The sequence below is a fragment of the Pantherophis guttatus genome, chromosome 1 (assembly GCF_059756535.1).
Source record: "Pantherophis guttatus breed Tessera chromosome 1, ASM5975653v1, whole genome shotgun sequence".
NCBI classification, from domain to species: domain Eukaryota; kingdom Metazoa; phylum Chordata; class Lepidosauria; order Squamata; family Colubridae; genus Pantherophis; species Pantherophis guttatus.
In genome coordinates, this window is record NC_142063.1 from 34,526,235 (window position 1) to 34,540,019 (window position 13,785).

The 13,785-nt window shown below is 37.5% G+C and overlaps 1 protein-coding gene across 16 annotated transcripts in view; it reads left to right on the forward strand.

Moving 5' to 3' along the window:
• Positions 1 to 13,785, forward strand: part of SYNE2 (spectrin repeat containing nuclear envelope protein 2) — a 220,818-nt gene that overhangs the window by 152,846 nt on the left and 54,187 nt on the right. For all 16 annotated transcript variants that reach the window (XM_034433561.3, XM_034433565.3, XM_034433563.3 and 13 more), the window contains 7 exons: positions 822 to 965; positions 2,256 to 2,432; positions 3,173 to 3,328; positions 7,309 to 7,458; positions 9,459 to 9,629; positions 10,455 to 10,588; positions 12,671 to 12,863. In XM_034433561.3, the coding sequence (XP_034289452.2) occupies positions 822 to 965; positions 2,256 to 2,432; positions 3,173 to 3,328; positions 7,309 to 7,458; positions 9,459 to 9,629; positions 10,455 to 10,588; positions 12,671 to 12,863 (1,125 nt within the window). The remainder of the gene's footprint in view (positions 1 to 821; positions 966 to 2,255; positions 2,433 to 3,172; positions 3,329 to 7,308; positions 7,459 to 9,458; positions 9,630 to 10,454; positions 10,589 to 12,670; positions 12,864 to 13,785) is intronic.

Below are 13,785 nucleotides of genomic sequence, written 5' to 3' on the forward strand. Positions count from 1 at the left end.
ATACTGTTCTTTATCTTTGACTTGTAATAGCAAATGTCTCAGCAGTTTAAAACATACTAGACAACCCATAACCCCTTCAGTAATCATTTCAGAGGTATTTCCTTACCAGATTTCTCAAAGTCTTCAATAATATAGACTGCCTTCACTGGAAAAGTTCTTAAAAATTCAGGAAGATATTCAGAGATGTATGTATCTGCCTTGAAAATAGCCCATGTTGAATGGTATTGCAAAGTCAAACATCAGCAGCTGAACAGCGGGGAATGTTTTATGCCACTTTGCATTGTGCCCTAAAATGTTTGATGATATTTTTAGGTCATAAAATATTTTACAAAATTTTCCTGATTTCAATTTCATGGGAGTCACGGGTTCTGGGTTTTAGTCACATTATGTAAGTTATTCCATGACCCTTGTTTCAAAAATTGTTGCCCTACGGTGCACTATTTTGCCCAGTTAAAGATTACAGACAGGAGAGTTTAGCATATGATTCCTGTATTGTCATGGGAGAAGAAGGTAAGATGATAACATGTGTATCATGATGTCCTCATGTGAATGACATCAGCTATTGCAATCTATAACCAAGGAGCTCTTGATTGCCTTTTAGAACTTCCTACTTCTCCCACAGTTATGAAAAATGCCCATTTAGAAAACCACCAAAAATGCATAGCACAGTTCATCATGTGTCTGCCAAGTAACAAATGAAAAAGATTCCATAGAAAAATACTTCTAACTTGAACATTCTGTGTTTTTCTTTAAATATCTTAGAAAATACATTAGATTTTGTTCCTTTAAAAAATAAGTATAATAGTATAATTTTCTAACAGCTACAGATGGCAAAATTGCCATCTTATGAAGCCATCACAGAACTGAATGCCTGGATGAATTGCATAGATCAGCAAAGAAGAGATGAGGTTGTAATTCATTTACAAAGTTCTGCCAGCTTGAAAGACCTTCTTAGGAGGTACAAGGTAAGTGAGACACTAAGTTCATGATGTCTAGAAATGGTTTCATTTCCTTTGGGAAGAAAATAAAATAATATCCAAATAAGGAATCATACTATGTGATCTGTTTGAGTCAACGGAGATCAAAAGAAAGGGAACTAGAATAATATTCTATATATCCTTAGGAAGTGAGTGCATATCCTTGCATCATTGATTTGGTCCACCATGTGTGGTCGGTCGGTCGGTCTGTCTGTCTGTCTGTCTGTCTGTCTGTCTATCTATCTATCTATCTATCTATCTATCTATCTATCTATCTATCTATCATCTATTTATCCTAATATTGTCTACTTCATCTTATTTTCCCCCTACCTATCATTCTACCAAACTGCGTGTCCAGACAGCAATTAGCAGGTTTCTGTCACGTTTATCTGTATGAGTTGTGGGAAGGTGAGATATTAATATTTATATGTCAAATATTTATTCATTCCCAAGATAGAGTGATATATACAGTAGGTAAAATCAGGCTTCTAAATATCTGGAATCTCTATGTAATGTTTTCTTCTAGAGTTTTCTTTCCACTTCTAGAGATCTATTATGCAGTTAATTAATTAATCTATTATGCAGTGGTAAAACAGGGACCAATACATCTGTCAAAATGTTGTTGTCAGGTTTTTTTCCCCACTGAAGGCTTTTTAGCCTTTCGTTTTGTCTATATGATCAAATGTTTTTTTCCCCCTTTTGGAGATTTTCTGTGTTTAATTCACTAATATTACCATGCAAATAAAGCTAGACAAGTAGTGCTAACACTGTCACACAATTATTTGTCAATGTCTTTAAATGGTATCATTCTTTTATGGATCACTTATAAGAGAAAAATGAGTTGGGAGGAAAAAAAGGCAAACTTAAGCATACTTATAAAATCCTTAAAGGAATCCTGTCTCTCAGAAGGAGGAGACTGCATCCAGCAATATATTGGCAGCAATATAGAAAACATTTGCCTTTCCTTCTCTCAGGATGTTTTTTCAACTGAACTCACAATCTCTTTCCAATTTGATGCCTTCACAGATGTATTGTACTACAACTTCTATCGCCCCCACTGAAATGATCATTATAGGCAGTTACACTTTTTAAATGCCCATGATCATTATGCTCTTTAACTATGAGCAAGGGACTTGGCCATACAATTATGAGTTATTATAGCTTTGAGCATCTATCCTGTTGTCACTTAACAGCCGAATCGGTTATAAAGGAACAAAACTCTATTTGCTGCATAGAAAATAATGTTTCTTTTGACAGAATTGTATTTTACGTTTCTAGGAATATGTGATGGAAATGAACTTTAAACAATGGATAGTTGATTATGTGAACCAGTCACTACTACAGTTGACACCTTGTGATGTTGAAAGCAAGCGTTACGAGAGGACGTCATTTGCAGAATGTCTCGGGGAATTGAATATGAATTGGCACCATTTGCAAGGGACTCTGAATGAAAAGGTTTGAATGTCCTTTAAAACCTTTTGCGGAGAATGTGAGTCAACTTCAGATGTGCCTAGTGGAAGATCACCCATCCACCACAGCTTCATTGCTGTGTTCTCTGTACTGCAGCGAACTCTTCAGAATGGCAGTTGGGGTTCTGCCTGGAAAGGCTGCAGTTGGAGAAATCAGGCAGAGAGGTTGATGCAACTCGTCTCCACCCAATTTGTGATTTGCCTACATTCACTGCTGCTCACTGGACAGAAGCCTATCATGGTGGCATTCCTGTCCCTTCTGCAAGGTCTGATGCTGTTCAGATCTGCATCAAGGGTTAGAAATAAACAAAGATTCTCCAGGCAGCTGTAAAGCCAGCAGGAATTAAAGCAAATATAGATTTAGTTCTCATCTATCTTCCCTAATCCATAGACCTTAGTAAGCCTGCTTTATACCCATGTTGGTTTATGTTGCCCCACTGGCACAGCAGCCAGTCAAGGGATAGGACTAATACAATGACAACACAATCATGTTCTCTTTACATTTCCAATTAAGTAAAGTAGTTTAAAGTTAGTATTTGGAGGTGGTCTGAAACTTTCTTCTGTTATATCTGAGTCCAGAAACTCTGCTACAATGATAAATTAAAATATGAGGCACTTTGTAGAAAATGGGGGAAAATATTCTTTCTTCTATGCTTATTGCCATAAACTAAAATTTTCAAAACTTTCCTAAATTTTGTAAATAATTACAAATTGTCCCCTATGCAGATAAAGGAATTGGAGCATATTTTGGAATCTGTTGTTAAAAATGAAAACAAAGCACAATCTTTGGGCAGCTGGCTAGAAGCACAAAGCAGAAGGCTAAAACATTTGAAGAGCCCAGCAAGTTCTATTCTTGCACAGGGCACATTAAAAGACTGCAAGGTAAATTTTCATTTTGTTGATGACCTTCAACATTTTAATCCTATCTTTCTTCCTATATATTCAGGACAATATATGTGGATTTATCCTTGAAATTAAAAAACAACACAGTAATTGTCCACAACCATTAATAAATCCAATCCATTCAAATTTGACCTAATAAAACAGATCACAATGGAAAACAAAGACAGGAGGGAAATAAACGCTGCTCGTACAAATGGATCAATAGAATGGTCCCTCGGGGAGACAGTTTGGTGAAGAAGAAAAAAAAACTAAAAAATAATTGATCTTAGAACTGCCTTTCAAAAGGGTCTGTTCTGTTTACTCCCTGATATAGCTGTAAATGCCCTCCTGGTTGGCATGTGCCAGGGAGAAAATGCAGGAAATGGAGCTTTCCTTAGCTTCCAGTAGAATTAACTGGGCTCTTTTTTTGACTAAGATGGAACTGGAGGACAAATGAATCTATAGAATCATCTTGTTCCACATGTTCTTTAAGCTCCTGAATGGATTTATATAGAGTTTGTAGAAAAACCAGTATGCTGCTTAATGCATTACGTTGTTTTTCTTACATCTGAGAATGTATAAGGTCATAAAAAGAGCCCTGTTGGATCAGACCAAAGAGCAGTTTTGTGTTTCACACTCTGGCCAATCAGAAGCATATACAAAATTCCCAATTTCCCAGGACTATTGCGAGTACTGGATGTATTCTAGAATCTTCAAGAATAGTAACTATTGATAGCCATACCCCTATTGAATTTGTTTTATCTTCATTTAGGTTGGTGGCTATCCACATCGTCCTATCCCAATAGCTTATCTAGTATATTAATTACATTGGTTTTCTCTGAGCAGCACTGAATAGTCCCTGGCTCATTGACGAAACCACTGATACTTTCTCATAGCGAAACCTGGAGCAAAATTCTTTTGACCCTAATATATCAAAAGGATACCATGTTGAGGAAGATTGTGTTATTCTCAAAATAATAGTGGCAAATCATATTTGCTGTGTCTTTCTTGACTCCTTCCTCTTACAAGGTGCAGCGTTTATTTTTTGCTTTATTGCTATGGTTACCCCATTCCTCTACTATAGTCAAACTGAAAAGTAACAGTAATTTTGCTATTTATTCTCTGCAATGTTTATTGAGCTCTGGAGCATCGTCATTTTTCTAGCTGAGAGATGGAGATTCAATCCAACTAGCCAGTAAGAAGCTTTGTAAATAAATAAGGGACAGATTGAAACTCTCTTAGTGAGCAGGTACACACACCAGGGGATAGAAGAAGGGAAACCAAGAAGTTAAATAAAACCAGGAAGAATTTTTCAAGGTTTTAAAAGAAAACTTTAAAAATGAACAAGAGATATTTCCCCACCTCCAATCTTAGCCACATTTATAAATAAGCATACAGTATATATCACAGTTTATATTAAAAAAGTAAGATCATGACCTACGTGAATTACTTAATTTGGATTTTGTACTTAATTTACATAAAAGATACTGCTGTTTCTGATTAGGGGGGACAAATATCAGCCAACATACTTCTAATATTATTCTTTGCTAATAAAATTATGCACGTAGCTTCTCTAACTTAGATTTCCTAATGCCAGATGAACTCAGAAGGTATCTAAACTTTGCAGATGCTTGGCTGTTCTTGCCTGATTAGTGCTGTCTTTCCTTCTTACATGTATAGTCCACCTTTGATGCAAGTAGAAAAAGGCAGTATCTGTATTTTCACCTGTTTTACCTTCATCACTACTCCTGTGTTATAAGTTAGGCTAAGAAAGAGTGACTGGACCTGGTTCAGGAGTAAGCAACTCTTTCAGGCAGCAATTATCAAAACCATAATGGTAAAGATAGTGGATTGGAATTTAAAAGACTCATCTTCAAATCATAAAAAGTGATACCAAGGTGCTTAGCACATTGTAAGCCGCCCTGAGTCTCCGGAGAAAGGCGGCATATAAATCAAATTAAAAAAAAAAAAAAAGCCAGTGTGGTAGATTAGGTGTTACACTATAGAAGGGAGGAGCCTTATGTACATCACCTTGAGCTCTTCATTACACAGGTTTGTTATTCTGTGCAAAAACTGGAGGAAGTACTATGTATAATCCCATAAGAGAGAGCCAGTACTTGTTTAATAGACACTTTTACTAAGGATTTTTTCCAAGGATGCGGGATTTAAGATAGATATGCATTGAGCCGCGGTGGCACAGTGGTTAAAATACAGTACTGCAGGCTACTTCTGCTGACTGCCAGCTGCTTTCAATTTGTAGAAATGGTAGTCATAGGAAAAAAGACTAAATATGTAGCAGAACAAGTCTTGCTGAAGGAAAATCAACATAGATTCCATAAAGAATCAACATAGATTCCATAAAGAGTGAGATGGGCGGAATATACCTTTAATAAATAGATAAAGTAAATCGTGTCTCAGCTCTCTTAGAGTGTTTTAAAATGCTGAAAGGCATGAAAGTGAACCTGTTGACTTTATATATTTAGATTTCCAAAAAGCCTTTAACCAAGTACCCCATCAAAGGCTGCTAAGAAATTTAGTGGCATGATTGCCTGTTCTTTTATGAATTGCTAACAGAATTCAAAATGTAAAAATAAATGGGCAACTCTCTCAATCGAAGGACATAACTGCATTCCTTTAAGGCAGTTTTCCCCAACCTTTCAGCTTTGTGGACCAGCGGGGGTGGGGGAGAGAGGATTGTTCTGTGTGAGTGGCAGCACAGGCACGCTTGCCCCCCCTCCCCTTCCACAGCCCAGTTCCAAATGGGCCATGGCATGGTATTGGGCCACAGCTTGGGGATTGGAGATCCCCTCCTTAAAATTCTGTAATGACACCAGTGGATTTTTTTTTTTTTAGTTTGTTTATAAATGAACTTCATGCAAGTTTGAATATAATAATAAAATACTTGGAATAAAAACCAAGAGTGGATATATATATAGATAAGGAGCTTTGTTTTCTGATATAAGGAGCTCATTACAGTGAATTAATAGTCACCTAAGTGGCAGTTAAGTTGCACTTTGCAGCCAAACTTCCCCTTCCCCTGGATTTCATATATGCTGAGCTGTATATATCTAATCTGGAAAAATATTGGGGTCAAAGATCAATAAGATTTTTGAATCAGTGTTCAGTGTGGAAAAGGCAAATTCCATGTTGGGGATCATTAGAAAAAGATTGAAAATAAAATTGACAATTCTGACATTCCTTTATACAAATCCACAGTCTGTCTCCATCTGGAACACTGTGTATGCATTTGGAAAGGATATAACATAATTGGAAAAAAGGACAACCAAAATTATTGATGGCCTTCCTTATGACAAAAGACTGCCTGGAACTCTTCAGTTTAGAGAAAAAGGATCTGAGACAGGGAGTATAGGATCAAGGTGTACAAAGCCTAGAGAAAATGGATAAGTGAACAAAATGTCTTTTTCTCAAAGCAGTGAGACTGGGAGCTATCCATTGAAACAGATTGGAAAAGATTTAGAACGGGCAAAAGAGACTTATTGATGTAATGCATTATTAACCTGTAGGGTTACATAGTATTGAACCGGTATGTTACACAGTTTTAAGGGTGGATTACATACATGCATACATGCATGCATGCAAGCATATATATCTATATCTACTGTATATCTCCATACCTCCCCCCTCCCCCTCCCTTCCCCCCCCTCTCTGATATCAGCATGTCTCCAAATACAAAACTCAGGGAACAGTGATGGAAAAGAGGTATGTCTTCATCTCCTGTTTATAAGGTATGAGAACTGAGAAATAAAACACTGGACTACTATGAGACTTGATTTGATCCAATTGGGCTATGCTTATGTTGTTCTTAAGTATTAAAAAAAAAACTTTTGTTCCATTTAATTTAACATGTTACTTGGCGTTGATCTTTAGAAAATATGCCCCACGTTCTAATGTTAAATGTTGATCCCCCCCCCAAATTCTACTCAAAGAATAATGTCTTTCCTTTTATGTCTATTTATCAGGTGTTAGAAAATCAGCTTGCTGTGAAGTCTAAGGAAGTGGATCAACTGAAAAACAATCTCACAGCTTTAAAGGATTGTGCTGATACTGCCAAGAAAGTAGGGTTCACAACCACCGATTTGGCTGAAATGAGAACTAGCATTATCAATCAGGTTGATATCTTTATATTTGGCTATGTATAAGAATTAATGACTTGTTAAATGTCACCCAGTGGTTTCTTTCCAAGCTAGGATTTGAAACCATTCTACACAAAGATAGGATCCTCGAAGGGAAAATGAGATATCTATATTCTTAAAATAGGTATAAAGAAAAGAAAAACAGATAATAAATACAATGTATAGTTTGGTCTGAAGACTCTCAGGTTTTCATGTGCAGTTCAGCTTCTGAATGAATAGTTCTGTTGCATGTCTGCAATCATTTGAATTCAAAAGTATTATCTAATCTTTCTTAATTTTACCACTTCCATTTATATCTGAAATGCTCTCATCTACTTAAACAAACTTTTGTTTAAGAGAAAATTAAAGTATAAATGTTAATAGATGATTGTAGATGCTGTTATAGTGGGTCTAGACAGAAAAAGGATATTTCCTTTGCTAATAATTAAAAGCAGTTTTCCTACCTACTCACATGTCCAGAATTGAGAGGACGATCTTCTGTTATGATTGTTAGAAATTAAAACTATGATATTTTCTGTGAACTAGATGTGCCATCCTACTAGATCTCACAAATTTAAATTAATCAAGAAGTCAACTTAGATGACTTTAATGATCAGGCAGAAATCAACCAACAATACATGGGAGCCAAGGAAGCTCCATTTGCTCCTTAGTAACTGGGACTGTATTTTCTCTAATACTGAAAAAGGAAATCAATTATTTTTAGTGTGATTAAAGACCAACCAGTGCAATCTAATAGTGAAGTTAATGATATGTCATCATTATGAATAGCTGCTACTGATTGTTTATCCTCCATAATGTGCCTGATTGTTTTGGCATTTCTTAGTTGATGGTTATCTCCACCTCTCAGGGCAATGAATTCCACAAGATTATTATGGGTTGTCTGAAAAAAAGACTTGAGCCTCCTATTAGTTCATTGGATGACCTGAGATTCTGAAGTAATAAATTCTATGCTCACCTTCTATATACCATATCTGATTTTTTATAACTTTCAGAATCATAGGCCAATAAGTAAATAACAAAACTTCTGTGCTTGGTGGATATTTTTGACAGATGGCTAAATTTAAAAGTTTTGACACATCCTAAAAGTCAGTGTTTACTGAGATCTCAGTTACAAGAGAATGTAATCCACTATTGACCTTCTGTAACTGGAAAAGTCAAAAGTTGGCAGATTTTGTCTAGCACATCATGAAATGAGACTATTTGCGCATCTAGTGAAATATTGTCTATTATTCTGATTGGCACTAGCTGCTAAGAATATCATCTTTTACTTTTCCAATTTGAAACCTTAACTGTTAATGTTTTTCTGCATGTGGGCTATCGTGGCAAAAGTGAAATATGAAACCCAGATTTTATCTCCCAATTCAGCCATTAATTCATTATGCTTGGTACAATAACTGCCAAAGTTCTGTAGATGCTGCTTAGCTGCAGTTAGTTTATAACAAATCTTTGAAATAATAGAAACCCAAAACTGTTTAATAGCAATTTTCAGCTTTCATGGAACAAAAACTTGCAGCTGAGTTGTCTGTTCCTTCTGTAGTTGAAAACTCTGCAGGCATTTCTGAATTTGTGAGTTTTCCTGCTGAGATGTCAGCATTCAAGAGAGTGAAACCAATACTTTTATTCCTGTACGTCTTCCGTTAACCAAGTATGCTGGAATGAACTCTACAAGCACAACAGGACTTTGTCCTCAAATTAAATTGATAATGAAAATTATTCTAATACTGCGGTCTCTTATACAGATTGGTGATTTTTTCTTTCTTTGAACGTTTGAAGCATGTACTAGTACTCCTGAAATCATTTATATATTACATTATTAAATAAATACTTAGAGGGTTTTTTTAATCCAGCATGTACTGTATTAGAAAGAAAATGATGTAATAGAAAATCAACAGGGGGTATCTCTTGAGCAGTTTTCAAATGTCCTAGTAAGTAATTTCATATACATCCTTTTTAAGCACAGGCTTGTATGTTTGCAGGTTGCCCAGCTGAAGTCTTCTACAGAATCTGCTTTAGAGTACTGGAAGACTTACGATGAAGCTTGGGATGAAATCAGGCTGATGCTTGCAAATGCTGTGTATTTCCTGGAGCATAGCAAGAATCCTTTCATTACAATGAAGTCACTGAAAAAGCAAGTGGAAGATCTCCAGGTATGTTTCACAAAGACCAATGTGCTGAACTCCATGTGCTGGTTCCACAATATTCCTTCTTAAAAATAAGGAGCTGCTCTAGGTATTAATGCCAAATGAGTATGTGGTGGTGTTGTATGATTGAATCATAACAGATATCCTGGGCCCATATGCTGTTCCTCCCACATACTGTATTTCTCTAGTTTGAAATGAAGTAGCAGATTGATTTATGCAAGACCTAAAAACCAGAGAATGAACATCAAGAACAAACCCTGATGCTTGATCTTGCTTGGAGCAGAAAGCATAAATCATGATTTTACAGATGAAATAAACCAGCAAAACTACAATTTCCTCTAACTTGGGAAAAGAGAAAATGATGTGCCATGAGCAATATGAGAGAGAGAGCATGAACCAGAATCCTTTAGGGTTTTTTATCTGTAGAAAGCTCTGGAGAGTTAATCTGTAATGAGAATTGTACTCCATTAGTGTCAGGACTATCAGCTTGGGAGAAGCACATATTCTTTGTACAAAGTTAGTGAGTTTTCACACTACGTTTCTAAGCCCCAAAGGATCAAGAGGTGAGAAGATGTTTCTGTTCTCCAAGCCTCTTGAAAGGAAGAGTGAGTCTGGAAGACACCCCACCCCACCACCACCACACACACACACACACACCCCTTTTGCCAATCTAGAAAAGCATGCTCACCAATGGCAACCTTGTCACAACCCACATCCTGCTAAATTGGTGAAAATATGCTGTCTTGGAAGGACGGATATAAGGTAGCGCACCAATAACCATCTCAAGCATCATCATATTTGTAACTAATTAAGTGGCATTTCTTTCCACAGTCTCTTCAAGATAAAGCTGAGGGAAACAAAGAAATCTGGGCTAGGCTCCAGACTGCTGTTGATAACCTGAAGAAAGTGTGTGATCCCTCATTCTCAGAGATTATTGAGCAAAAACACGAAGAGGCACGCACAAGGTACAATACTTTTTTTTTTTCCCCTTTCACCATTTAGAAGTCTGACTTCAAAAAATTATTTCTGGCTAATGCAATTGCAGTTATTGCCAGCAGACATAAGATAGTGCTTAATTTATATAGGAGATCAATAAAATGGTTTTAATTTGATCATCCTTATCTTTTAGGGACAAAGTGATTGTGTAAATCACTTTAGTTTGCTCTGCACACTGGACACTGTTGTGCTAATTGCAACTGTTTATCTAAATTTTTGCAATTATTTTTGCAATTATAGCCTTCCTGGGCAGAAAAATAAGAAAAAGTTAAAAAAGAAAAAGGACCCGATGGTACCTTAAACTAAGGATTCAGTCTACCACCATTGCTTCAATTCCAAGCAGAAGATACAAAAAATATTATATTGGGAAACTTTTTAAAGGTCCTCATGTTCTTCAAACTTTAATCTCATTCATTTTCTGTGGCACAAGTAAATTCAGTCCCTTCACACCATACCATTCCCAGTAGCTGGCATGCACTTAGTTGCTTGCTCCCAGTTCTAACCAATATCTTGAATTGTACCCAGAAGTACCATATTTTTTGGAGTATAAGACACACCAGACTATAACATGCACCTACCTTTTTTGGTGAGGAAAACAAGAAAAAGAAATCTGCCTCTTCCTCTGCCTCCCAGCAATTTTGCCTTGCTCCAGCAAACAGCAAATAGCCTGCCTTACTTTCATTTTCGTTTTCAGCATAGCTTGATTAGCACAAGGAAAAAAAATCTGCTCCAGCAATTTACCTCCTTGCAGCAAGCAGCAGAGGCCCACACAAAATAGCTAGTCGGGAGGCGAATCCAATCAACTTGTGCTAATTAGGCTGTGCTGAAGCTGAAAGGAGCTGTTTCTTCTTGCTGTTTGCTGCAAGGAGGTAACTGCTGGGAGGCAGAGGCCAAAGGGTGGGGGCCAGTGTGTGGGTGGGGCTGCATTTGGTGTATGAGACGCACCTAAATTTTCACCCCCTTTTAGGGGGGAAAAAGGTGCGTCTTATACTCCGAAAAATATGGTAAATAAGATGCTCTGAGTAGAGATAAATGGCACTGAAAGGTACTCTGAGTTCAAGCAATAGCAGAACAGTCACACTGCTCTTAGCCTTGCTAGAAATTTATGCACAAACACAACCAGTGTGTTTTCAGTCCCATACCCAGGCTTAAAACTAGACTGGAAATGGTCCAGATAATCCTTTTTCTTCAGGGTTCTATGCAACAATAGCTCTACCAACTTCTCAACAATCTGCTTCAAGAAGAGAAGGTTGCAGTCAGGTTGTATATTGTTCAGGTAAGGAGAAGGTGCATCACTGCCTCCTTCAAGATGAGGCACCTTCTTATGAGGCAGGCTGTTCGTGAGCTTAGAATTGAGAACATCCTCTTTGGAACTATCATTGGGCTCCGGAGATAGGAGCTACAACCATGTTGGTTGGGTTTCCTCCACAATATTACTCGTGTGGGAAGAAATCCTGTGCTTGTTCCATCATTGCCTCCAATTTGACTGGAAACATCATAAAGAGAAATGGGAAGGCATTGGAGCGAGGAAAAATGTATCTTCCTTGGAAATTGAAGTTTCCCTCTGAAAGGCATTCTTCCTGCAAAGAGACCTTAGAGCAGTGGTGAAATTCAAATTTTTTTACTACCAGTTCTTCTATGGGCATGGCTTGGTGGGTGTGGTGTAACTTGGTGGGCATGGCTTGGTGGGTGTGGCAGGGGAAGGATACTGCAAAATCTCCATTTCCACCCCACTGCAGGGGAAGGATACTGCAAAATCTCCATTCCCACCCCACTCTGGGACCAGCCAGAGGTGGTATTTGCCGGTTCTCTGAACTACTCAAAATTTCTGCTACCAGTTCTCCAGAACCTGTCAGAACCTGCTGGATTTCACCCCTGCCTTAGAGGCTTATTGGGGTTTAAGTAGAAATATTTTCAGCCTCCAGAGCAAATTGCTTAATTCTGTTATTACAAATAAATTAGTGGATTTTGTTTTCTCATATATTTTTTTTTAAAAAAATAATGCTGAGTAAATTGCTTGCTCTTGTATTCCACTTTTATCTCTTTTATAGGTGGATATTGACAAACAAAAATATTGAAGAGAAACTACATAAAGCTCGTGCACATTTTCACTTGTGGGAATTCTATACAGAGGTTTCAGCAAAACTAGACAAATATGAAGAACAGTATGATTCCCAGTTGATGCCTGATACACTTTCAAGCTGTACAATGGATTTTCTTACGGAGAAGGCAGAGAATATAAAAGTAAGGATGGAAGAATGTAAGAAGAAGCCAATGTTGTTTTCCCCTGACTTGAAAAAGAGGCCAGCAAGGTTGCTGCCCTCACAGAAGGGCAGGAACAGCAGTGTCTGCTTTTGTTGGAGGAGTGAATATCAGGGAAGGGGACTCTTCCCCTTCTCTGCTGCCTCCTTCTTATGTCCCTCCCAAGTATGTGTCCCTTGCTGCCAGTCCCCCACAGACATCATGTGAATACCATTGTCATCTCTATAACTTTTGCATCAGTACACTCCAATATGCGTGGTGGTAAAGGCAGAGATTGCTGTAGTGGGAAATGGCAGAGGTTGTCAGCAGGAATATCTTCCTTGTAGATATCTCCCATCAGGTTAATGTTTTACTGGAACCAAAAAAGAGAAAACCTTCGCTCTGTTCTTTCCAGCAGCCACAGGAAGCATCTAGCCCTGTTCTGTAGTGGGCCAGTTGGAATCCTAGAGCTCATTGACCTCACCCAGGTTCCTCTTCCATGAAAATCAAAAGTTTGCATAGGGAAGGGCTTGTATTTTTCCACTGAAAACCTGCTTTCCTGCCAGATCTGTTTGATTCAGTTTCATGCTGCTTCAGCAGCACAATGATCTCAAATTGGTGTTCAGATGTAAATTATAATTGGAGGGCTATTTTAAGGCTCAAGTAAGGGAATTTCTAATCCATCACTTTATGTTTCAGTGTAACCAGCTAGTTGCATTTGTAAAGCTAATGGGCTTAGAGGATTTTTTTTTTTAATTTGATTTATATGCCGGCCTTCTCCGGAGACTCAGGGTGGCTTACAATGCGTTAAGCAATAGCCTTCATACTTTTGTATATTTTTATACAAAGTCAGCTTATTGCCCTCACAAACTGGGTCCTCATTTAACCTACCTTAGAAAGGATGGAAGGCTGAGTCAACCTTGAG